At 48.9% G+C, this 27,081-nt stretch overlaps 1 protein-coding gene across 1 annotated transcript in view; it reads left to right on the top strand.

The window, feature by feature from the left end:
• Positions 1-27,081, top strand: part of Tacc2 (transforming acidic coiled-coil containing protein 2) — a 126,515-nt gene that overhangs the window by 30,961 nt on the left and 68,473 nt on the right. The window contains exon 3 of the mRNA XM_042701419.1: positions 14,737-14,874. Within this exon, the coding sequence (XP_042557353.1) occupies positions 14,737-14,874 (138 nt within the window). The remainder of the gene's footprint in view (positions 1-14,736; positions 14,875-27,081) is intronic.

Below are 27,081 nucleotides of genomic sequence, written 5' to 3' on the forward strand. Positions count from 1 at the left end.
TAGCACCTGGCTTTGGGCTGTGAGCCTGCTCTTGATTGGCTCATCAGCCCCCAGGGCATGGTCCGGTGTGATTCCTGCTGGTACCTGCAGGATTTTCCCTGGGCACAGATCCTATGTAGAACTGTGTTGGCATTTTAGTTAGTTAATTTATTCAGTGGCAGTCTTAGGGCTTGAACTCAGGGCCTGGGCACTGTCCCTGAGCCTTTTTTTTCCCCTCAAGGCTGGCATTCATCACTTGAGCCACAGCTCCACTTCTGGCTTTTTGGTGGTTAATTGGAGAGAAGAGTCTCGACTTACTGGGGCTGGCATCCTGACAGCTAGGATTATAGGCGTGAACCGCCAGCACCTGGCTGTCGAGTTTAGCCTTCTAGACTAGAGCTTGAGTCTTCCTGTTTGAGGCAGAGCACTCTCACCTCTGCCTCTGCAGCTGTGACTCCTTCGCCTCGTGCAGCCCTTGTTGATACAGGCTTCCCTGACATTCCAGGGGAGAATCAACCCTTTGCTGCCTGCCCGGGTGCACGGTGGGCTGGCCTAGCAGCTGGTGGCAGCAGCTGGTGGTGGAAATATCTGATTGAAGGCTTTCCCCCCACTCTGAAAAATATTTCAGCCAGTGCCACCACTTGTAGTATTCAGAATCCATTTATAGCCTCTGACAGTTGGCTCTGAGAAGAGTTGTGTGAGAAACTCTCTCTCATCCTTAGCCATCTGAAATATAACTGAGACCCTGGGAAGTAAGACAGAGAAGTCCCAGTGGTATGACAGGAATATTTAGTGCTTGCCTGTGGCTGGACTTGTTGCATATGAATAAATATTTATGCATGCACCTTTAAAATTATGATGATGGTGATGGGGTTTGAACTCAGGACCTGGGTGCTATCTCTGAGCTTTTGTGCTCAAAGCTAGTGCTCTATACCACTTGAGCCACAGCTCCACTCCAGCTTGTTTTGGTGGTTAATTGGAGTTGCATGGCCTTTTCTGCCAGGCTGGCTTAAAACCATGATCCTCAGATCTCAGTCTCCTGTGTAGCTAGGATTATAGTCATGAGCCATTGGCATTTGGCTTAAATTGTAGTTGTTTTGTCTGGAATTTTGACAGACCTCCACTCAAAGTTTGTTAACTCTTGGTCTACATGCTGTGCTAACTTCAGCCGTGTTTGAACTGTGTGAGATAGGAGTCTCTGCAGCAGGAGGAGAGAGATGAGTCGGTAAGCAGAAGGGACAGCTGACAGCCTGAGCGAAAGGGACGGGACCGAACCGAGAGATCTTTGGTGAGCAGCTTTTACAGAGAAGGAAAATGAAGTCACAGAGAATCAGCTGGCGGCAGTCCCAGGGTGGAGCTGGTCTGGAGTCCAGCCTTGGGACGTCACAAGCAATTGCCTTTTTGATGTTCTGACATACTTCTCCACTCACATCACAGTTGCTCAGGATGCTGACCAAATGTCACCAAGAAACTATTTGATTATGTTCAAGGATATAGATTAGAAAACAACCAGGGAAGTGTCTCATATGCTTTGAAAAGTAATTCTATCCCAAAGGGTTAAGAAAAAACAAATGTCATTCCATAGAATGTGGGCAGATATCTGTTTTCTGAAAAGCTCTGTGGAGGCCTTCATGATCCCCAGGGACACTTCATGAATGTGTGTGGGTGTTTTTGCCTTGAGAAGAGGCTAAGTCTAGATCCTCACAGGAGGTGGCCTGGGTACAGAGGTCAGGGATGGTGGCCCTGCTGATGTCCTTGTCTTGTGAAATCTTCCCTGAGATATGAATTGAAGTTGTTCCCTGATATTTAGAATTGTGTGTGTGTGTGTGTGTGTGTGTGTGTGTGTGTGTGTGTGTGTGTGTGTATGTGTGCATGCATGCATGCATGCGTGTGCGCGCGCCATTACTAGGGGTTGAACTCAAGGGTTTGGAGCTCAAGTCTAGCACCCTACAACTAGAGTCACACCTCCACTTGTTGTTTTTTGCTTGTTAATTGGAGGTAAGAGTCTCACAGACTTTTCTGCCTGGATTAGTGTTGAACGGAGATCCTTAGATCTCAGCCTCCTGAATAGCTAGGATTACAGGTATCAACTACTGGCACCTGGCTAGAATTTTTCTTAAATATTTTCTTTTTTATTTTGACTATCTTAGTGGTATATATTCAACACAGAACTAGTAAATAGAGATCAAAGCCCAGGAAGAAGAAAAGGACATTCATAATTTACCTTCTGAAAGGGAACTTTTATAAACATCTCGGCATAGATCCTGCATTGCTTTCTGACTCCTTCTATCTGTGCTTGCTTTCTTTATATTTATAGAAATGTGGATCGGTGTACACAGACACCTCAAATCAGATGCTGTTGCTAATAGTTGAGTTATTACCTTACTTTTAGTTACTATAATGGATATATTTACACCTAGATGCATGAAGTTCTGCCTTCATTTTTTTTTAAACTGTTATAATAAACAAGTCCATCCTATGTCTCTTTATTTTTTTATTTGAGATAGGATCTCTATATGTAGCCTAGCCTGGCTTTGACCACTGGCTCAGAGTGCTGCCCCAGCCTGCTGAATGCTGGGATTACAAACATGTAGCACCACACCCAGCTACGTGCCTAAATTTGATTAACAGTCTTCTACCTGGGTCTCAGATTGGTGCTCACAGCTGTGATCTTTGCCTCCACCGTTTCTCATCTCCTTAAAACGACCTCTTGGAAGGACAAGGGCTGTGTTGAAGGCAGCAAAGTCTTTTATGGCTTTCTGAATGTGTTGCCAAAACCCCTGGCTGTTTTTCCACTCTGACTTTATGACTTTGGAAAGTCCATCTTACCTATAGTTGAGTTTTCTCCCAACTGAGATTTTTCCAAATTTGATTCATCGAAGACTTCCAGAGTTCCTGCTGTCCTCCTTCTTTGAAGAAGACTGCTTCCTTCCTTCTTTGCTCCTGTACCAGTTTCTCTGTGGCTTCTTGGGACTGAGGATTATTGACCTGGGGGACTTGGGGTGGTGGGCAGAGACCATGGAGAGCAGTGACATGTATGTGCATGTGGTCTTGTCCAGTGACATTTAGGGGACAGCTTCAGGAAACCACTCGGACCTCCCCCTCCCTCATATCAAAGACAGTGATTTATGGCTAAATGATTTGTAAGAGGTTTGGTTTAATCCTTCCATTTAGGACCAAGTTCCACTTCCTATGTCTGGCCCTGACCCCTTCCCCTTCAGCGCCATCCCCTTTCTTTATCTACACTCTAATTACAGTGACCTTTTGTGTTCCTGAAGAAGGCCAGACTGCTTCCTGGTCAAGTACAGTACATGGCTCCCTGCATGCAGGGCTCTTGCTTCGTCTTTTCCCTTTCAGGGTGCAGCCAGGTGTGGTTGATGGAGGTCAGGCTTGGGTTCATAACCCTGGCTCTGCCCCCTTGCAGCTGCATAACCATCCATGGACAAGGCACTCAGCCTCTGTGCCATAGCTGATAAGCAGGGACCACAGTGGTACCTCCTCGCGGGGTTGCTCAACAACCAAATATGGCATTATCTATTATAGGCACTTAGAGGAGAGCCTGGCTCACAGTGAGTGTCAGTAAACATTGGTTGTCCTGGAGCTAGACAGCTGGCAGCAGCTTATTCTCTCCCTGTCCCTCCCCCGCCCCGACTCTAGGCCAGGGGCTCCTGGTTTATGCTCCCATGGCCATCTGTAGCTTCTTTTGTAGTCATTCCTACAATTTGTTATTAAATAAATAAGGATTGGGGGCTGGGAAGGTGGCTCAGTGGTAGAGTGCTTGCCTTGCATGCTCAAGGCCCTGGGTTCGATTCCTCAGCACCACATAAGCAAAAAGAAAAAAGACGGAAGTGGTGCTGTGGCTCAAGTGATAGAGCGCTAGCCTTGAGCTGAAGAGCTGAGGGACAGCGCCCAGGCCCAGAGTTCAGGCCCCACGACCGGGCCCAAAAAAAAAAAAAAAAAATAAGGATTTTAAACATGTCTGCCTCTGGCTGAGTCTGTAGGCTCTTGCTTGTAGCATAGCACATACTTGCCAAGCAATGATGTGTTGCTCAGGGTTGGCGCAGAATAGCTAAAGTCTTCATCAGGAGAAAGATGCTCATGGACCTCCTGGCTTTACCTGCCTACACCTCCCACCCTGGGATCTGATGCCCTGTCAGGTTGTGCCTCTGAACTTCAGAGCCAGTCAGCAGATGGTTGTCCAATGTTTGGAGCAATGAACTACCATGTTTAATGTCTAACTCACACAGATTAAAACTTTGAAAATAGCTGCATGAGGGTGGCTACTTTGGACATAGCTGCATGTGGGTGGCTTGTGCCTGCAATCCTAGCTACTCAGGAGGCTAAAATCTGAGGATCATGATTTGAAGCCAACAGGAAGATCTGTGAGATTCTTATCTCCAATTAACCACCAAAATTCCCACTTTCAGGTGGGAACTTACAAGGCTTGAGCACAAAAGCTGAGGGACAGTGCCCAGGCCCTGAGTTTAAACCCTAGGACTGACACCAAAAAAAAAAAAGAAAAAAAGGAAGGAAGGAAGGAAGGAAGGAAGAACTTTCAAAATACAATTCAATGAATTAATAGAAAACTGAAACAAAGCAGTGTGGACATTTGGGACCAGGTCATCTTTTGCCACAGGGGTTGTTCTTTTCCTTGTAGCCAGCCAGTAGCATCTCCTCACTCCACTGTGATGGCTTACAATGTTTCCAGATATTGCTGGACCAGTGGGGGGATGTTGCCAGGGGTTGAGAACCTCAATCAAGAGGTTCTCAAAACATAGTCAGGCACTGGTGGCTGGCTCAGGCCTATAATCCTAGCTATTCAGGATACTGAGATCTGAGAATCGCAGTTCAATGCCAGACAGGTCAGAAATGTCTGTGAGACTCTTATCTCCAGTTAATTAGAAAAGAGCTGCAAGTAGAGCTATGGCTCAAGTTTTATTCAAGCCCTAATACTAGTGTACATGTCCGGGCACACATGCGCACACACATGCACGCACGCACACACAAACCAAACAAACACAGGCAAAAAAATTAATGAAGCTTACAAAACACAAGGCCTGACTGACCATCTGTTTTTAGATTCAACAGACATAAAATTCCTCTCTCAAATCGCCATCAAGATTCCTAAACCCAGATTCCTCTTGGACATGCACCTTGTTTGTTCCAGGCTATGAGCAGCACAGATCTTCCCTTCATATGAAGGGAAACTGAGGCCTTGCTCAGGGCCGGATAAAATGTGCTGTTAACATGTTTGCAGCATTACAACCATTTTTGAATGTTGCCTCTTTTCCTTTCCTCTCCCCAGCTCCCCTATAACTGCCCCCAAGACCAGGAAACCCACCTTTATCTGCCACTGCCTACTGGAATGCCCACAAGTAGGGTGGAGCTGGGGCTGCTGGTGGGACCTCATGCCAGAACCCTGAGGCCACTCCTTCTCTCCTTCCCTATGTGGAATCTATACACCTGTCCTCTACAGGTGCGTGCTGGGGCTCCGCCTCTTCTTGTGGCCTTAGGAAATAATGTAGGACTGGAGGCAGGGCTCAGCAGTAGAGTGCCATTGTAGCAAGTGTGAGGTCCTGAGTTCAAACCTCAGTACTGCCAAAAAATAAGTAACAGAATGATCTAAGGGACATCAGGGAAATACTCCTCCTACATGTTGTGCACACACATGTATACACGTGGATGCATACACGTATGCGCATGCACACACACACATGCCATTTGGAGATTCCTCACTCCTCCTACCCCATGCAGGACTGTCAGACATCGTTATTTGAATGGAAGTCTTGGAGAAAGCTGCCCTCTATCTCTGGCTCAGGGTATGGCAGCTACCTGCCTAGCAACCTAGCTGGCCTCCTGGGAACTGAGCTGGGTTAGTTGTCCATTTTCTTTGGTGTTTTGGTGGTGGTTAGAGAAGAAAGGAGTCACGGAGGGCTTTTGTCTGGCACAGAGGCCTGGGTCCCCCGCCCTGATCTTCACTGTCACCTGCTATCATGGGGCCCCGCAGCCCTGTGCTGCTCCTGGCTCCTGGCTCTGTCTTCTCTGTGCTTGACCTGGATTCAGCCTTGTCTCACCCCGTGTCTGTACCCTTTGCTCTTTGCCAGGCCCACTCCGTGCTGGCTGCAGGATTCTGCTCAGGTGCCTGGAAGGTACATGCATGCTCACACATGTATGTGTATCATCCCTCTCCATCCATACAGCTCACATGTATGTCTACCCGCAATCTCTCGATCACACACGTTACCCATGTCAGCAAAGCAGCTTCACTTTGTCAGATACGATGTGACATTAAGAAGGTCCTGGTGAACAGGACAGACATGGCTCCTTCTCTTCTGGGGCTGGTGGCCCAGGATCCCTTCCTCCCCAAGCTGAGAGGAGCCTCCTCCACCTCCTGAGCTCACACCAGTAAATGACCTGCCTGCAGCTCCATCTGGCCTGAGTTGAAGTGCAGTTAGCTGAAATAGCGCTGCTTGAAATAGGACACTTCTAGACAGAAGCACCAGGCTGTGTTTTGATGGATTGGCTGCTGAAAGTGTGCCCAGAGTCTCATGGGAACCGAACCCATTCTTTTCCCCTTGGAGCAGTGGGTCAGTACTGGCTGGTTCAGTGTTTGGGGACTTTACAGAGCACTGCTGCAACCTGGCCTTAGCTCTGTGATCTGTTGGAGCAGTGCTGGGCATTCTCCGGTGCGGCAGGGACACTTTTCAGCTCAGCAGTGGCCCTGTTCCTACTGTACCTGGGGACTTTTCCTTCCAGCTTAGAGTGTATCACAGGGCTGGGCAGGGGACGGGGAAGAAGCCCAGTCCTTGGGAGAGGTTTTGCCTCCTGCTAAAGCAAAGTTGATGCTTTAAATTCAAATGGTAAACTTTTTTGTTTTTAAAAAGTTGTGTCCAGGGCCTTATGATCTTGCTTGGCTTATTCACTCAAGGCTGGCACTCGGCCGCTTGAATCACACTACCACTTCTGGCTTTTTGCCAAGAGATTTTGCTGGTTAATTGGAATTGAGTCCCAGAGATTTTTTTCCCTCTATCTGGCCTGGCTTTGAAGCTTGATCCTCAGATCTCAGCCTCCTGAGAAGCTAATAGAGCGAGTGACCAGTATTTCTCTTTTTAAAGTTACTAATCAAATAAAAACTGGACAGGAGCTGGGAGCTTTTGCAGTAAGCCACATGAGAGGCAAACTCAGAGCCTGCCTCTCTCTGTCCTTCCCCATTTCTGGCTAATTCTTTGGTGCTAAATCCTTTCCATTTCTAGATTTCTTCAAAAAAGGCAAAAAGCACCTTCTGGGGTAATTCTCAGGTGACAGGAAAGATGATTTTTATGTCCCTTCCAGGAACATCACACTTGCTCCTGGCAATCACTCTTCTACTGGCATCCCTGGCTGATGCAGAAACCTAAACCTGGATATTCCAGAACATTCTACAAATTACTTGATTGTCCAAGGCCATTGGTACTCTTATATATTGCCACGGACCGGGTTCTGTCGGGACGACGGAGGACACCTAAGGGAGGAACCTGGAATAGGATGGGGAGATGGCAAACAGACAACTCACACCCATTAGGAGTGGATGCTGAGTGCTGAGTGCGATTTAATGCAGAGGATAACAAACTTTTATAGCAAAAGTCTCCACGAGAGAGGGCAAAAGGTTACACAATCTTGCTGCAGGGCTTCTTTTTTAGGTGGTCACCAGCTGATCGCCTGATAGGCACTTGTTTCCGGCTTATCTCTAAGAAATACAACCATTATGATGTTTGTCACCAATTAACCATTACCTATCTTTACAGAGGCCTTAACTTTCCCAAATAGATCTTTCCTGTTTCTTCTTTAATAGTAAACCTCAAGGAGACCTGGATCTAGCAATTCTCTAGGTCTAGCAATTCTCTTAGTAAATAGCAGGAAATTCTTTCTCCTAAGTAATTATCTCAGCAATTGCCATACATTCTTTCTGTTCTAGCTGAGCCTACAGCTTCTTGTAAGTCCCTTACAAACAATTCCTTCTGCTGAAGTGACTTTGTGAAAACCCCCAATACTTTTATATTTACTTATAACTTATCTACTAGCCTCCATGAGAGGTGTTTCAGGGTAGCACTTAACTCTGGTGAGTTAGTCATATTTTTAAGACACTCATCAGATATTGGGGTTGTCAACACTCTTAAGAAAGAGCTTTGAATAAGGGAACGTTGACAATGAGCAAGTACAAAGAGCAGTAGAAGCAGTAAAAGATTAATAGGCACTCTTATGCAGTGAAGAAAGGCAGAAACACATCTTTTCCCAGGGGTTTTTCCAGCCTTTTCCCAGGAGTAGGCCTCTTAGAAGCCCTATTCTCCGAGGTAGACTTCGGTGAAGTCCCAAAACTTGGAGATAGGTTTCTGTAAAGCCCCATTCTCTGAGGTAGACTTCGGTGAAGTCCCAAAACTCAGAGATAGGTCTCGAAGCCCCTATCATGGTCTGATAGATGGTTTCCCATGCTAAGCAGACTCTACTGGGGTCGGCGTGGCAATATATTCTGTATTTATTTTCATTTTTTTTTTTTTTTAAAGCCAGAATCATTTTCTGAATGAAACCTTCTGGCTGCTCCACCATTTACTAGACACAGAAATGGGGTGTTCTGGCTACATCTGGGAGCCTCAAGTTCTCTTCCCACTATCAGAAATCCTGGTCTCCTGAGACCCTGAGGATTCATTCCTATGGACACAGGTGACTCCTGCCAGGGCCCGGACAGAGTGGGGTGACCCCAGAGCACTGTCCCACCCTTGGTCTGCTTCCGAGGTGTGTGGAGCAGTCTTGATTTCAGACCAGTCCCCAGGGATGCTTTTGCTGCTGGCCTGAGGCCCACCCATGGAGAACCTGTGGGGGAAGCAATGTGGTCCTAGCCACAGCCTCCTAGGGCCAGAGATGCCTAGGCAGAAGGTGGCTGGAGTTCTGACCTCCAACTTTGGACAAAAGAGCTGGAATGAGGTACAGGTGGGAGGTAGGGGAAGTGGGGGGGGGCGGGGGTGTGAGGGGAGGTGCGGGGGGGGGGGGACAGGAGGGGGGGTGCTGACAGTTCAGTTCTGCATCCTGGCTGCCCAGAAGCAGGGCTTAAAACTCTTAGTACACGGAAGTGCAAAACATTCACACTGACTTGCACAATCTGTTTTTTCCTTTGCCCACAAACTAAACCGTGGTTTGTGTTTTTTTCTTTTTTTGACCTCAGTATCTGATACTTTCCCTCATTGGCTAGCACTCTACCAACTAAGCCACCCTCCCAACCCCATGTGGGCTTTTAGTTTTCATTAGTGTGTGCTGTCTTTCAGTGGGCTTGGCTACCTCACAAAGGTTAACTGAACTGCCATTTAAGCAGGTACTTAATTAAAAACCGAATCATGAAGTAGAGGACTTTTTTTTAAAATTAATTTAGAAAAGGAATGACCAAATCCTGAATGACAGAGCTCCTCTGCAGTGTTTAAAAGCTACTTTTGACTTCACGAATCAGATCTGTGCGCCTAATACCCAGTATGCTGAGCACACAAGATGTCCCGTTGTATTGGCTTAGAATCTTTGTGTTTCCAGTGAGTGTCCAGCTGGTGACCTCTGCCAAACTACCCTGCCACTTGTCAAATACTGACTGTTTTCTATGGTTTGCACAGACAAAGTTTTGAACTCCTTCTGGCTTCTCACAACTCATGAGCTTCCTTTCTTGGGCTTTGGGACTAAGTAGTCCAAGCCTTGGATATCTGAGATCAGCTACCCAAAATAGTAGGGAGGGGCTTCTTAGCACATCTTGTATCCTTTCTAACCTGGATCTCTCCTTGGGAATTCAGGGCAATTAGGAAATCTTGCCCTGGGTCCTAGAGCCCACCAAACTGCTAACGACAATGGTGGGAATTGGCAACCTGGATGCTTCAATCCTCGATCAAGGTCCCTCCTGGAGTTTTGAGATGGTGCTGGTGACATTCCTGTCTCAGTTGCTATTTCCTCCCTGCCTAAGTTCTGCTTGGGGCAAGCTTAAAATTAACGTATCTCCTCTGTGAAGAGAAAGAGGCTAAGAAGGTGCCACAGGCAAAGGGATAGTGGACCAGTCAGTTCAGGGTTAACTGAGCCCCAGCATGCTGGGGCTGCCTGTGGGCTGGGCCGCTGATACATCTCACCAGGGCTGCAGGAGTCTGGATGCACACTCCTTGGGGTGTCCAGGCAGTCTGCCAGCCTCCCTCTGCACCTTCCTGTTGTCTTTGGATCTTTGCAGTGGTTCTGAGTCCTTGCCCTGCCTTCCATTGCTGAGGCTTTCAGGCCTCCATGAGATCCACCATCCAGTGCTCTGTAAACAAGCGATCTTAGAGTATTCCTCCCTCCCTCCTTCCCTCCCTTCTCACTTTCAGTCTGAGCTGAGTCTTTGGCCTTTACGCCTGCCCCATTACGTGATTCTATTATGTGATCCCCTGCACTTGGGGATTTAAAAAAAAAAAAACAAAACCCAGAGGCTGAGAAGAAAGGCTGTGGAGCTAAATGCCTTCCAGATGGCGATGGAATGAGGAGATAAGATGCTCCCGCCATCTGGCCCCACAGGATGTGGTGGGTTCAGCTTGCACGTTGGGGGCTGTTCTCACCTCCTGGGACAGCTTGGGCCACGCTGGTCTTTGTCCTAGGACAGGGGCTTCATTTGGCAACTCCAGCCAATCTTCAAAATGAAAGTTGTTATCCATTCAGCTCAATGGGAACTCTTCCAAGAAGGATTCAAACCCTCTAATACTCAACGCTAAGAGCATCTCATTAGAGGTGGACTCCTAGTCCTCAAGTCAGTCCTCTGGTGTGAGTAGGTGGAGACTCGGGTGGAGCAGATAGTGGGACCACCATAGTTGTTTTCGAGGATTTTTGTATTTTTGTGTGTGCTAGTCCTGGGGCTTGAACTCAGGGCCTGCGAGTTGTCCCTTAGCTTTTTTTTTTTCTCAAGGCTGGCACGCTACCACTTGAGCCATGACTCCATTTCCAATTATTTGCTGGGTAATTGGAGATAAGAGTTTCATGAACTTTCCTGTCCAGGCTGGCTTTGAACCCTGACCATCAGATCTCAGCTTCCTAAGCAGGTGTGAGCCTTTTTAAGGATTTTGGTAAGGACAGCAGTATACATTCCTAGAGTTGAGTTTTCTGAGGTCTTTATCAACTGGGCCTAACAGGAAAGAATGCCTTGATTGACCAGTAATAGCTGACCGCTACATGATGATGGTTTAAGTGTGGATTATTGGTCACTCTCATCAAAAAGCAAGAAGTTTAAATCAATACTTCTTATGTTCCAAATACATAAACACTATATGCATTCACATTCCACTTGATTGTTCCAGTGAGGTTTAGAAAATGTGACCATCTCCTTAGATGGGAAAAAAGACCATGAACGTTTGCAACGCTGCCTTCCTCAGACCTGGGGTCCATTTCCAGAGGACAGAGGTGACCTCAGTGGGACAACCGGAGGGACAAAGCAGAGGCTAAGAACCTAGCCTCAGTGCTCTGCCTCTCTGTGTGCAACTTAGCCGCTGTCTGGAAGGGCTGTGGAGGTCTGGGCCCGGAGCTGGCATTGCCTGAGCTGTGGAGTGCTGGCCATCCTGAGAACAATGGCCCTAAGACAGGCACCACAGGTCCTGGGGGACATGATTGGTGACAGGAGCTGGCTAGGCTGCAGGGGAGGCCCTTTCTGCTGTGCCCGATGTGGTCAGGGGTGGGAAGGGCCAGGGATCCCTAGTTAAGTTCTTCCTTAGTCCAGGTCTAGGGCTGACTGAGTGTGTGGCCCTGGTGGTCTCAGTGCCACACTCAGCCGGCCCCTGGTTTCCGTCTTGAATTCCGAATACCTTGGCCATGTGGAGCCCAGAGTCTAACTTTAGTTTGCCTTGCATTCCACTTTGCTGGCAAATTCCATTGCTAGTCCCAACTGACTTGGCACGTAGACTCTGGCATTCCTAGAATGTAGGACCATTGTGCTGCCCACAAGGGGGGCCCCTGTGGAGCACTGTGGCACGTGCCACCCACGCTCTATGCTGAGGGCTGGAGACTTCGGAAGGGTTTGAGGCATCGAATGCACTCTATTGGAACTCTATCAATAGCTGTTGGGACCGGGACCTGAAGGGACAAAAGCAGAGGCAGGTACTGGCAGGTGTCCCAAGTGCTTTGCTCCAAGAGGACCAAGGCTTAGGGGAGAAAGAGTAGCCAGACAGAGAAGACTGGGTTCCAGAAGAAGAGAGTGACTCATCAGGTAGAGGTGTCATGAGACAAGAACCAGAAGAGTCGACAATCCTGACTTCTAGTGCCAGGGCCTAGCCTGCACCCGAGCCCTGAAAACTGGCCAGGGGAAAAAAGAGGTGTTCCGTGTCTTAGGCTTGGTGGTGAGTCACCCATTTTCTGGTTAGAACCAGCCTCTTGGGGCCATTGGGGATGGTCCAAGAACAGGCCGCAGGGGGCAGGGGGAGGAACCATTCTTAATTGAGCTATTGAGTCATTTGTTTGGTGCTTTTGGAAGGGTGTGGCCATGGGAGATCTGGCCAAGGAGGGATGGGAGCCACAGGGTGGCCCTCGGGGAACAAGGCTGGGAACCCGACAGCGGGGGTCCAGGCTGCTGGCCTGAGGGGAGCTTGGTGCTGGGGCTTGACTCTGCTACTCTCAGGCTTCCCCAAGGGATTTTTTTGGGGGGGAGGGTGTCTCCTCATCAGATCCCAGGTCTGTGGGCAGTCATGGGGCCTCCGATCTGGAGCCTCTTCCTTCCCTCTGTCAATAGTGGGAAGGCAGAGATCCTTCCGTGCAGTTTGATGAAGAGGGGAGCCCTGTCAGGATGGGGGTCCTCTGGCCTAGAGACTGGATTAGGCCTGTGAAGATTTGGACCATGACGAGACAGACAAGTACACGTCTTCTCTTCTTTGTACGGCCAGTGAACGATCTTTGCAAAGAAACAGGTCTGCACACAATCTGCCGTGCTCCGTTTGCATGAAATTAAATCTCATGTGGGCTGTGTGTGAGTGGAGGGAGAAGCTGGCCCGCATAATCTCTTGAGAGAGCTCAGTTTTAGTTGGTGTTTGTAAGTGGTCTACTCCCTGACGTGGAGTAAGAGCCAGGGTGGACTTGCAGAGTGTGGAAACATTCTCTTAGCGAGCTCACACAGCCTTCATAGCATGCATTGTTCATTCGGACTCCTTCTTTTTAGACAAGGTCTCCCTAGACCACCTGTAAGCCCAGGTGAGGTGTTGTTGGCTCTTTGTAAGCACTTGTGTTTGTTTACCCCATGCACGGGCTGCACTGGGCCTGCCGAGCGCTGTCTCTCCTGTTTTCTTCCCTAGTTCTCTGGGGCTCCGGAGGAGCTGTGTGGGTTCGCATTCAGGCTCTGCTCCTGACACTTGGTCACAGCCCGTGGAACCCTTTGTGGCTTTCCACGTACCTTTTTGTTGATGCCACCGGTGGATGATCTGGCTGGATGTTGGGTCAGGGTGGCACATGCGGCAGGGGTGGCTCCTGGGGCTCACAGGCCCATCTCCCTGGGATAGGGCAGCCATGAGACCCATGAGTGATACCCAGGAAGGAGGAAGATGTAAGGGCTTGTATGAAAGTGGGCATGATGTGGCTGGCATAGGATCCTGCATACCTGGAAAGTGAGGCATTGTTGGCCAGGGGAGGAGAGGGGGGCTGCCAGATGAGGAGGCCCCCGTCGTGGGAACGTAAGGAGGCCTGACTGAGGGGTGGGCAGAGCACGTGGGCAGGTGGTGAGGGACAAGGCCAGACTGGTCTTGTAGAACCTGCTAGGCCAAGGCAGAGCTTGAGGCAAGGCTGAGAATTCCCTTCCCAGGTGTGGGAGCGGGAGCCCAAGGCCTCCACCCTCTAGGGCCAAGTTGCCCCCTGGGCAGGGGCGAGCTCTAAGGCTGGCAACGACCAGGGCAGGGATGGCAGGAATCCACACTCCGGTGGGTATTTAGCCCCCAGGGAAGAAATGAGCCTATACCACCGGGCTGTGAAACCTCAAACCCCAGCTGCCGCTGCAGGCTGGGTTTCAGGCCCTCCTAGTGAGTCACGTAATTCTAGCCTGGCCCCCTCCAAGAGGTCCTCAGCCGGCCAGCTCCCCGGGGACAACAGAGTGGATGGCCACAAAGGCTGGGAGGGCTGTTTCCACTGAAAACCATTCCCAGGCTGTGGATGGCATTCCTAGCAGTGCTTTTTGCCAAAGATGACAAACAGAAACTCCTTTGAGCTCACGCCTGTGCTTTTTTTTTTTTTTTCCTGCTTTGGGCTCCTGTTCACAGAGGCTGCCCGGGAGGTTCCCTGGATGTCCAGAAGGGGGCGCTCACCCACCTCCAGGGCTCCCTGCCTGGGGAAATCTAGGAGTTGGGACCCTGGCAGGTCCATTTGAAGTTCTTAAGTTATCCATCAGCCTGTTCACCTAGACTTTTCTTAGTCTTGGATATTTGGGTTTTTTTTCTGCCCTCCTTCCCCCTGAGACTTTGCCACATTATGTTTTAGTTTTCAGCTCAGAATCCCACTGCCACCACACCATGATCACAAGTCATCATACACATTCCTCTGCTCTGAATAAACACCAAAGAAGAAAACTCAAGAGGGTCTCCAACACCTGAGCGGGTCTGCTCCATCCTGAAGAGGGAGGAACTTGAGGGCCTGGTCTGGTGATGGTGGGTGGCTGCAGCCTCCACTGAGTGTAACAGGGTGGGGGGACCCCGGGAAAGCACTGGGCTGGTGGGTGGGTTGAGTGGGGGCTTAACGAACATGTTGTGAATGGTCTCACTGTGTCTCCAGCACCACCCCGGCTGCTGCTCACGTGGGTCGAGCTGCTCCTCCGATCTCAGAACACACAGCTTCACCTGCCTCCGCAGCTGCTCATGAAGTAGAAGGCTCCACTGCCACCGGCCAGGATTCGGCCAAGGACATAAGCAGGTATTGTGCAAGCCACCGCCACAGCTGGAGAAGAGCAGGGCTTGGTGGTCTCAGCCCCTGGGTGGTAGGCTGGCCCAAGGCTTCTCCTTGCCAGCTAGCACTTCCTGTAGCCAGAGAAGCTTGTGCCAAGTCAGTGTTCCTGAAAGGGAGACGGAACAGCACGTGTGAATGAATGTGCATGCTGGAGGATATTTTTAAAATTTTATTGTTATTAAGGTGTATAACGGGGTTGCTGTTTTGTAAGTCAAGTAATGCATACATTTCTCTAATGGACAATATCACCCCTTCCTTCATTTTCCCCTCCTGTCCCTGCCCACAGTTACATAGTGCATTTTCTACCTAGTGTATACTGAACACCATGATTGCATTTGTTCACCCTTCTTCCCTCCCTTTCTGTGTCCTGCCCCGCTTTGCTCACCCTAAAAAGACAAAAAACAAAACAAAACAGAACAAAAAACAAAACCTCAAAAGCAAAAACAAATACCACCACCACCACCACCTCTAACAATGGAGGATATTCTTGAAAAGGTAAAAGCTTCAATGAACTGATAGTGGTTGCCTCTGTGTGTGTGTGTGTGTGTGTGCGTGCACGCATGTGTGTGCGTGCGTGCACGCATGTGTGCACGTGCACGTGTGCATGCCAGAACTGGTGCTTGAACTCAGGGCCTGCACACTCTCCCTTAGCTTTTTTCTGCAAGGCTAGCACTCCTACTACTTGGACTACACTCTGGCTTTTTGGTACTTGATTGGAGATAAGAGACTCATGCACTTTCTTGCCTGGGCTGGCTTGGAACCACAATTCTTGGATCTCAGCAGGGTAGCTAGGATTACAAGTGTGAGCCACCAGTGCCTGGTTTGGAAAAGAATCTTGATTGTAATTGGGTTTTTGGGTGTTTTGGGGTTATGACATTATCCCATGTGGATTCTAATGGTGATTACATGACTATGTATTTGTCGAAATTCATGCAGCTATATGGGAAAGAGTAATTTTATTATTTGTTAAGCAATGCTTCAGTTAAAAATAAACCAAAAAACAAAAACCACCAACACTGTCTAAGGAGAGATTTTCACTGAAATCTGTAAGAATTCTGCCCCGTGTCTTGTCCCAATGCCTGGAGGGCACACAGCTCCCTTGCCCCTCTCAGAACCCACGGATGTGAGCGGTAGTCACAGGCCCCCGGTCCTTTGCTGCTGCTTACCTGGCCTGAGGCTCCCAGCTTGTCCCCGTGGGACACCGAGGGATCATGCCCTGGAGTCCATGCTGTTCTGGCTGCTCCAGAGTCAGATTCCCTGACACACTGGAGTGACTGCCAGCAGAGCCACGCTGGGGTGTCACGCTAGGGGTGCCTGGACGCAGAGGTCCAGAGACTCATACTAGACAGTCTGCATGGAGCACACGGTCCCCTGGAGAAGACAGACCTGGAGAGGGGGTGGGTCTGAAGGCTGAGCAGGCTTAGTGTCACATGGACTAAGGATGGGGTGAGGATAGTACTGCCAGGGGAAGGACAGCATGTGTAAGGGTCCTGGGGGCAGAGAAGGCTTGGCAGAGGAGTCAAACTCCTAAAGTGGCTGGAGCCTGGATAGAAGGGAATGAAGGGTCATTCGGCAGGTGGAGGCAGGTGGCTGGTCAAACCAGGTGGATCTTGATTAGGGCTGGGGGCTTAATTTTCTACCTGATTTGATAGAAAGTTTTCTACCAATAGACTTTAAAGTACAATCTATCTATCCATCCATCCATCCATCCATCCATCCATCCATCTATCTATACAGGGAAAATGTCAAGACAATAGTGTGAATAGTTCTCATTTATCCAGGATCATAGTTGCCTCTGTGAACATCTCATAGTATGTTAATTTGATACACAGACTAATACATTATCATTAATTAAAATCTACAGTTTTTTTTTCTCCAGATTCTCTGAGGTTTTCACTTAGAATCCCTTGTTTCTGATGGAGAATCCATAATGGGGCAGCATTGCTTTTCATTCTACTCTTTCCCTCTTTTTGATGACCTTCATAGATTGTGCGTGTGTGTGTGTGTGTGTGTGTGTGTGTGTGTGTGCGCGCGCGCGTGCATGTGCGTGCATATGTGTGCCTGCTCGCCAGTACTGGGGCTTACCTCAAGGCCTGGGTGCTCTCCCTTAGCTTTTTTTTTAAGTCAAGACTGGTACTCTACCACTTGAGCCACAGCTCCAATTCCAGCTGTTTTGTAGTTAATTTGAGATGAATCTCTTTGATTTGTCTGCTGGGTGGGCTTCAAAGTACAGTCCTGAGATCTCAGCCTCCTGAGTAGCTGGATGACAGGTGTGAGCCTCAGGCACTTGGTTGAGTGTGATAAGAGTTTTGAAGCATTCTGGTCTGATGATTCGATTGGGGTGACTAATGTGGAGAGGAAGGTGGCCGAGGTAGTGTCATTTTCATGGCATCAACCATTAGCACTGGTGGCCACTGGTGTCTGTCAGAGTTCTCTGGCTCTCTCCCTCTCTGCCCACCCCCCGCCCCCCCCCTCCCTAACCCGTCCCTTAGCCTTCTTTCTGCTCCTTTTTGTTTGGGAGGGACACCTATGTAAACGATTTCCCATTCCTCAGGCCTGGAGGTCTGTCTTGTCTCCGTTCACTAACATATTCAATCATTTATTGCTGTCACTGTGGACTCATGGGTATTTATTTTGTGCTTTGGGCTGTAATCCAAGGCTGCTGTTTGTTCATGGAGATCCTTGCAGCTGTAGTTTCTTTTTAAGTGTCCAGAAGCCCACAGCAGGACAGTGATTTGCTCAGATTTGCATTTTTAAAAGGCCTCCTGAGCTGCCTGGTGGGGCAGGAGAAGCTCGGGATTGGCAGGTTCCCACAGCCCGAGGCTCCCTCCACACCAGCCAGCTGTGCCATCCTTGTAAATAAAGTATGACCTCCTCTGCCTTCTCGGAGATGCCTTTAGTCTTGGGCCAGTGGCCTGGATCCAGGGGCCAAGTAGATTATGTTCGCTGGAGGTTTTCAGTGCAAGTTTCATTTCTCTTTTGTTGGCAGTAGTGAGGTTTAAATTCAAGGCTCTCTGCTTGCTGGCTAGGCAGGCACTCTCCCACTGGCGCTGGATCTCCAGCCCTTTTTGCTTTAGGTAGTTTTCAGGAAGGTTTATGTTCTTGTCTGTTACTGGTCCCACTCAGATTCTCCTACCTATGGCTTCTCACGAAGCTGGGACTACAGGCATGAACCATCACATCCACTTTTTTGTTGAGAAGGGGTCTGTGCGTGTGTGTGGTTTGAACTCAGGGCTTAGCTTTTGTTTTGCTTTCCCCCCCAACTCAATACTGGTGCTCTACCACTTGAACCAAACTTCCACTTCCCACTTTGCGGTGGTTAATTGGAAATAAGAATTTCATGGACATTTCTGCCTGGGCTGACTTTAAACTGTGATCCTCAGCTCTCAGCTGAGGATCTGGTGCTTGGCTTAGCATTCTGATGTTTAAATCCACATGTGACAATGGTGACTTAGCTTCTGACCTATCTTGGGTCTCCACCAGCTCTCCCAGCAGCTCAGCCTGACCTCTCAGTGCGGTGAGAGAACTGTCAGGAGCCGAGGCTAGACAGGGAGTCTGGTGACAAGAATTTCCAGGAACCGGAGTCAAAGGCTCTTGCTCACAACAACGCAGCCACAGCTGGCCTGGAAGGAGGCTGGTTGGCAAAGAGGTTGGTGTATTGGCACATGGGCCAGGTGGCAGGAGAGCCTGAGCAAATACTGTCCCTGCGCTGAGCTGACCTCTCCCCTCTCCCTACTGGGGACAGCTGCCTCTTGGGAATTGGTAACTTAGAAACCTGGGCAGGATGGCCTGATTAGACCCAGAAGAAATGAGTGTACACCATGATCAGACTTCTTGCAGAGAGAGAAAGTAGTTCCTTGGAGATAATGCAGGAAGCCTATGGAAACGCTACCCTGAGCTGTAGCATTGGGGGTGGGGAGTGCCCCAGATTACAACCGTTTCTGTACCAAAGCAGGAGAGAGAGCAGAGTCTTTCTCCCCATCTCTCCACTGACCTAGAGAGGAGAGTCCTCTGAATTACACTAAGCACCTTCCTGCTCACAGTTCCTTTGCTGGCTTTCTACCTGGCTAAGCTCATTTTATAGATGAGGGCTGGTATTAATTTTCATTACTGTAATGAAATACCCTAGGCAGGCAAACTTTGTGTGTATGTGTGTGTGTGTGTGTGTAAAATTTAGCTCAGTGTTACAGAGACTAGAAGGCTGAACAGCAGAGTGCGGTCTCTGGTGATGAACCTTCCTTGTCAGTTTCACCTCATGGCTGCCAGCGGCTGACAGGAAGTATGCGTGCCTGTCTCTGTTCCTCTTCTTTTCTTGTGTTGGTCCTAGGGCCTGGGTGCTATCCCTGAGCTTTTATGCTCAAAGCTGAGCTCCACTTCTGGCTTTTTGGTGGTTAATTGGAGATAAAGAGTTTCACAGATTTTCCTGCCTAGACTGTCTTTGAGCCACAATCCTCAGATCTCAGCCTCCTGAGTTGCTAGGATTACAGGTGTAAGCCACCGGTGCCCAGCTCTGTACCTCTTTAAAATGCTCCTGATTCACAATCATGGGACTCATGCTAATGATATTATCTAAATCTAATTGCGTCCCAAATGACTCATCTCTAACCACCTAAATCAGATTATGTTTGTGTTCTCTTAGCACCATTAATTTATAGCTTTGGGGAGATAAACCATAATCAAACAGTGCTGACGATTCTCCCTTGTCAAGGAAAGGGGCTGTGTTATTGGGGCCGAGGGTCTTCGTGGATGAGACCCCATGTCCAGCAAACTGTGGTCTGCTTTGCTGTTACATGAGCTAGGTATTAACCATTCACTTGTTCCCGGGCAGCCGGGGTATAAACACATAACCCCGCAGCCCCCTCTGAGAGAGTGGAGTGCAGTCCATCACCCCGAGGCTCCTGTTTCTCGCTCAGTGTCCGGCATGGACACCAGTGGCTGCCAAGCACCAGGCGCTCCCAGGGCTTGGGCTCACTGGCTTTGGCTGGCGGCTCGGGGTGGAGCAAGGCTTTGCTTCCCTCCCCAGAAGGAGTTCAGTGGAAGTTGGCCTCTGTATGGGGACGGTGAGAGAGTGGGCTCGGGCTTCTAGTCCTGCAGTGCTTCTCCTCTTCCAGAAGGGAAGTGGAATCGGAGCTGCCCCTGCAGGGGTCACTGAGGACCCTGTCCCTGCGCAGCGGAGCACCGCGCTCAGTCGCTGTGGGACTTCTGCCCTGTGCCCTCTTTCGAGCTGCAGTCCCAAGGCCCTGAAAGGGAAGCAGACCTGAGTGGGCTCAGCAAGAAGCACATGGTGTGATGATGCTTGGAGGAGTTAGAGAAGTTGGGCAGGAAGGTTCTGGAAGGGTATGGACCCCCTTCTTGCTCTGAAGCTAGGAGACCATATTCCACTCCAGTATATATAGCACATGTTGGTAGACTTGGCTTCTTACATCCACTTTGGCCCTCAGACCCAGCTGGAGATGTGGAAAGGAAGGCTGCCAGGAGAGGCCAAGTCCCAGTTCAAAGGAAGTAGAGAAAGAAGCCCCAAGCCAAGGGAAGAGCCAGGGCTGAGGCCTGGAGGTGGGGAGGACCCTTGTTCTCACCAGAACATGCCTGGCGCAGCCCCACCCAGCCCAAGTGCTGCTGCGTTTTGCTGGCGAGTGTATTTCTGTAATACTTTGCTCCTGAGATGAAGCCACAAGCGGCTGCTGCCAGAGCAGGAGGTGGTATGTATCCGAGTACAGTCCTGCAGGGTATTCTGGTTTTTTTCTGCTTTGTTTGCACCATGTGATCTATCCATCTATACTCCACTCAATCAGCCACTCACACACCTACTCATTCATCTACTCCTCATTCATCATCCATCCATCCTTTAGTCTTCCTTCATCTATCCATCCGTCTACCCACCCACTCATCCAATCATCCATTCAGCCACATGCTCATCCATCTACTCGTCCATCCACCCATCCATCCATCCATCACCACCCACCATCCATTGACTCATCCATCCATCTTCCATTCTTCCATCCATTCTTCCATGCATCTACTCATCATCCATCTACTCATCTATCCATCTATCCACCCACCCATCCATCCACTCATCCACCCATCTACCATCCATCTACTAGTCCATCCATCCATCTATCCAGCTTCCATCCATTTATCCATCTATCTTCCATCCATCCATCCATCCATCTATCCACCATCTAGCATCAGTATCTAAGGACTTTATGAAACCTCAGGAGCTCCCTGTCTGTCTCCAGGGTAGATTGAAAATGAATGAACAAAAGTAGAGTCATTTCTTAAAGAGGCATGAAGATCCCAGCTTTGATGCTGAGTTGGTAAAACAGGCAAACAAATCAAGAAGCAAGAGGAAGTCTTACAGGTTGGAGGAGCCACCACTTGCCCAGGGTGTTTGTCCAGCACGGGTAGGAGTTTCACACTGTGGTCAGTGCATGTGTACTGATCCTTGTATCTGTCCAGGATAGGCATAAACTCACCTTCCCACCCAGGTGAGATGCATTAATATTTGATCCTCCCCCCTCCCCTTTCTTCTAATTAAAAATGTTTGTCGACCACTGAATGTGATGGTGTTTCCTAGTGCACCGAGCGGCTTCATTTCCAGGAAGAGAGGCCCGTCATCGAGTTGGCATGTGTTACCTGACATGCGGAACCTCTGTCAGCAGAGCCTGGGACCCCTGCCTAGGTGGACGCAGTGCTTTTGCATGGCTGGGTCTCCTCTGCCTCCTTCTGTGATCAGTTCAAGCCTCAATATTAGCACAAAAATTAAAAATAAATTAACTTCCCATGTACAGGTCAATCTGAAGATCTGAGAACTTAAGTGAAAGTAAAGTGAAGTTAGTTATATGCTAGTTCTAGCCTGCCAGGGCTAGGCAGAGCCTCTGGGATGGTTATGGAAAGAGGGTGATATTTTGTGGGCCTGGTAGCACATACACCTCGGTGCTGCGCACACACACACACACACACACACACACACACACACACACACACACACACACACACACACACACACACACACACACACACAGGCAACCATTCACTTGCTCTGCCCACAGAAGTTGTGCTATCAATAGATGCTCATGGGCGCTATTTCTGGCCTAGTGTTCTGGATTTCTGTTCCTTCATGGAGCGTTGAGTCAGCATTTCTGTGCCTGGGGAGCCGGGTTAAGGACTGTCTTCCTCACAAGTAGGGTGACAGTCCCTGTTTGGATGTGTTGACAGCTCATCAAGCCTAGAAGGAAAATCATCCCAGAATAACCAACAAGGGTGATATAAATGAGCTCTTTGCTACTGCATGGGGGAGGGCACAGAGGTCTTCCTGTACCTGTTCTTTGCGAATGATGAGGGGAAGATGAGTGGTTTGAAGCGTCTGGATTGGCTGTTTGATGTAGTCTCCTGGGCGGGGCCTCACTGGGACCTGTGAGTACTCTTCCCCCTACACAAAGGCCTCTCTTCACCTGTTTCTCTAGCCTGGCTGGACAAACCAGCTTCGCATTCATTTTGGCTGTGGGAAGGTCCCATCTCTGTTTACTCCCTGATGTGCTCCTTAAAAAGGTCTTTTATTCCTAGTACAAAGTAGCCTCTAAAACCAGTAAACTTATGCTTGAGAGGGAAATGCGGTGGATTAACACATCAGCACTCAAACCAAATACCACATGAAAGCTCTTTTAATAAGAGCTCAAGCCTTTTTAGAAATGCTTGTAGAACGTTCTGGAAGCAGTGGCCTGAGAAGAAAGATGGCAAGTACTGCTTATATTTTAGATCCTGGACAGAAGCAGTTACCTGGCCCAGGTGAGTCCCTTGGTTCGTTCTTCTCGGATTTAGCAGGCAACTTGACTATTTTTCGGTAGGAACCTGAGCTTGGGAGGTTGGGATTTTATTTGGCCAAACTGCACGTCTGATATGCCTATAATCTTAAACCTGGTTTATAAAGTTAGCGACAGGAAGGGGTATCTAATACAATCTAAAGAAATGTGTTGCCTAAGAAAGATCACTTAAAATGAATCCACTTAATGAGTGTAAATTGTATAGTTTATAATGAGGAGAATGTGTGAAATATATTTCCTTTGAAAGAAAGCTGGAAATCATGAAAATGGCTTACATTTAATTAAATGTGGATTTGAATGATAGCCAGGTTAATGCTCAGAGGCACTGAGGAGTTTGGGCCATAGCTTCTTCTGAAGTTTGGAGTTGCACAATCCTTGGACTTTTGCAGTTCACACAGAAACTTTCCCACATGCAGTCCTGAGGGCTTCTCTCAGTTCCTTGATGATCCTCGTCTTTGAAGCTCTCTGTGGCTGTCATCTAAGCTGGGGTTTTCCTCTTCGCTTCTTCCCAGGCCTCAGTCCTTGGGTTTCCTTTCCCAGTGGCTTAGCTTGGTTTTGAGCTGTCTGCCAGGATCATTCTCATGGATTCCTGATATCCTGGTTCTTCTGCCAGGCTTGTAGCCCAGCCTAGGCTCTCAGGAGCTAGGCCTCGATGCTTGGGTGGAACTGAGTCATGGAGATGTTGAGGAGACCATGCCCCCTTGGCACTGAGCTGAGGTGAGGACCCTGGGCCTGCTAGGATGCAGAATGCCACCAGGGCTAGATCAAAGCCAGAGGTGGAATGGGACTTTTTCCTGAGGGTAGTGATCAGCTTTTAGAGTAAGGCTGAAGTAACATAAGAACAGCAAGGTGCTATTCTTGACCACAGTCTGGTGTCTCCTATCTCTTCTGTGCTTTACTGGTCTCCTGTTCATGTGTGTCGTGTGGGTGCTAGACTCACTCACACAGCTTCCTGTTTTTTAGAGTTGTTGTTGTGTAGGGTTTTCTTGGTTCTGGTCCTAGGACTTGAACTCAGAGCCTGGGCACTGCTCTGTTCCTGAGCTTTTGTGCTCAAGGCTAGAACTCTACCACTGGAGCTACAGCTCCACTTTTGACTTGTTGGTAGTTAATTGGAGATAAGAGTCTCAGGGACTTCCTTTCCCCAGCTGGCTTCAAACCATGACCCTCAGATCTCAGCCTCCTGGGTAGCTGGGATTACAGCATGAGCCCTGACTAACTTTTATCGTTTTAAGCAAGGCATGCTGAGCCCAGCATGTGGGGTTTTAGAGAGTGCCCGGCTCAGTGTGTGGTGTGGGATGGATGCAGGGGGACTTCAAGTGGAGGAAGGAGTTGCAAGCGGACAGCAGTGGTGCCATCTGAGCAAGTTGGAGCCGGTCAGATGATGCCTCCCTGGAGATATCTGCAGGTCTGCCCCGTCTCCACACTGCCCACTATGCTGGCAGGATGAGGCCAGAGGCTGGGCGAAAAAGATGGTGTCCAGTCATCCCTGTTCTCCAGTTGTGTGCACATCCCCCAGCACCCTCCAGACAGGCTTTTCTGTGATCTGACCTCCTTTGTTTCAGTATGTACTTGGGTAATTAGTAGCTCTGGGGGTCGACTGACTGGCTGTGCTGGGAGAGCCCTGCTGCTATGGCAACTAGCATATCTGAGGCCGGAGGCAGGGTGGATAGGGAGACACCCCCAAAGGGCCCTCTCGGGTGGCTAGGGTCGAGGCTGGACCCGGAGAGGGGACAGTGAGGAAGGGAGGAGCAGCTGGGCTTGGGCAAGCAGAGTCACCCGTGTGCATTTGCCAGATAACTGGAGGACAGGAGAGCAGCTGCAGCCTCTGCGCTGGCCGGGACCTGGCCCGGTGGGGGCTCAGCTTGACTGAGGGAACGAACGGGTGACTGCACTGCTGCTTACATTTTAACGCTTAGAAAGAAACCTGGGCTTTCTTATTGTATAGGTTTGTGATATGATCTAACTTTTATGAATGACTTAAGACCAGGGAGGGAGGAAGAGAAAACAGAGGTGGGTTTGGGATAACAGAGGTTTTAACAGGAACCCGAACACAGGGATGGCTATACTGCTTCAGGGACTCTGGAATGTCTCTGTTCAACGGCCCTGGACTGCTGTGGACTGGAGTTTCCTCAGTCTGACTTAGAGCCTTCCTGTGTTCTCCCATTTAGTTATGTGTTCTTCCTGATACTGGCAGTCTGTCCTAAGCAGTGCCTCTCAGTTCAGACGGCTGTTGCAAAAATGCCATAGAATAAGCAGCTAAAATGGCAAATTATCTATTTCTCCTGGCGCCGGAGGCTAGCAGGAGATGTGGAAGTCCAAGGTCAGGCTCTGGGCTCCTGTCCCCTTCCTGGCTCACAGATGGGGCCCTTCTTGCTTACTTTTCACAGTGGTGGTGGGGGAGGGGGAGGCCTCAGGCCCTTTCCCTTTTTGTCAGGACGTGAATCCCTGGGGGAGAATGATGGGAGGGGTGATTTTAGTCCAGATGCATTGTCCTTACAAACTCACATGTTGACTCAAAACCCCTTTGTACAACTATTTTAAGACTTTTTTTTAAAGGATATGGAACCCATCATGGGGGGGGGGGGGTGGCTATAATCCTAGCTACATAGGCGGCTGAGATCTGAGGATAGCAGTTCAAAGCCAGCCTAGGCAGGAAAGGCTGTGGGGTTCTTATGTCCAATTAACCACCAGAAAACCAGAAGTGGAGCTGTGGCTCAAAGTGGTAAAGCACTATCCTTGAGTAAAACAGCTCAGAGACAGCATCTAGGCCCCTAGTTCAAGCCCCACAACCAACAAAAAGAAAAAAATCCTCTTGTTTCCATTTCTTAGAGTTCATTTTGATAAATATTATTCTGTATGATCTGATACGCACAGGTATTTGTGCCTTTCTGTTCCTTTCCTAACAGTGTCCTCTCAGTCTTCCTGTGTGTGAGTGCCTGGAGTGTTCACATGAACATTTCATTTCAATGACCCCTTGCTTCCTTTGTAGCACTCTACTTAGGGAACAAACATTTCTTACAAAGAAGGATCCTGGGCTTTCATAGATGGTATTTCATTTACTTTTCTCAATACTTTGAAAAGTAGACAGCTCTTTCTTTGTCAAACAGACAAGAAAGAGGAGATGATTGGTTCAGGGCTACATAGCCAATGAAGGAGAAGTTGAGAACTCTGGTTTCATTCCAAAGCCCTCCCTTGTTTGTCAAGAACAACCCCTACTTACCTAACGGTAAAGATATGTTGATGGATATAGGATTCTGCAGGTCATGCAAAACTCAGAAGTTATCAGGCAAGTTCTAATAGTGGTTGTGTGACGAGTTTTAGGGCTGAAGCCTGGGAATGCTAGGACTCTTGCAGCCACAGTACAACAGACTTGGCCATCTGTACCAATACACAGAAGAGATAGGAAAAGGTGAAGGATGAAGGAAGATTCAATCGACATGGCTAGGTTAGGAAGAACAGAGAAAGAGGTTCAAGTGACCCTATGTCCTTCTTCAAGGTGTTAGGAACCTTGAGCTAGTATAGAAAAGGGAGATGATATAGGGGTGGGGCATGCTTAGCTGACAGCGACTAGTGTTGGTCAGGACAGTGGGTAGATCCGTCACTCTTTCAGTTCTGGTTCTGTAGAAGTTGCTGCCGGTGTCATCACTTGAGGAGACCGACCTGGTTCAGTCTTTGGCCCTAAAGATGTTCATTCATCAGTCCCATGGTTCAAAAATGAAAGAGGAAAAAAAATGCACCAGAGGGAGACAGAATGGAGTGCTGCCCTCCTTGGGCTGCTCATTTTTCTCCACATATTTTCCTAGTATCATTTGTAGCTGAAGTCCCTCCCCTGCAGGGCCAGAGAAGGGGTTCTCCTTCTCCAGGATAGTCTAGATTATTGTGAAGGAGCTTTGCAGTGCCACGGGAAGAGGTTCTTTGGCTCCCCCTTCTGTGGATAAACTCAAGAAGATCTGTTTTCTTGGGGGGTTGGGGGGCTAAGACTGGTGGTAGAATGACAGCAGTGACAGTGAGTGATGGCTTCCCTGGGCGGTGCTTTCCAAAGCAGTCCGCATCACACTATTGGTGACAGTCACCTTCCCTGAGAGACTGACAGAGAATCATTAGCTACTTTCATATAAATGCAAAAGTAAATGCTTCTTGGAAATTTCACATCATCGAGTCCTGGGAATCCGTTTTGATGGACCTGTGTTTTGTTTGACATTGATTTAAAAAAAGAAAGAGCAGAGGAAAGTCAGCCAGCCCACCATGAAATTTCAGAGCTGTCCTAACATTGTGAATGGAAATTCCAGATGTGCCTGTCCAAACATCCCTGGCCATAGTTTTAGCAAACATTCTGTGCCGGGGAGGGAATTTT

This window comes from Dipodomys spectabilis, unplaced genomic scaffold (genome assembly GCF_019054845.1).
Source record: "Dipodomys spectabilis isolate Male_0828 unplaced genomic scaffold, ASM1905484v1 ptg000289l, whole genome shotgun sequence".
NCBI lineage: Eukaryota > Metazoa > Chordata > Mammalia > Rodentia > Heteromyidae > Dipodomys > Dipodomys spectabilis.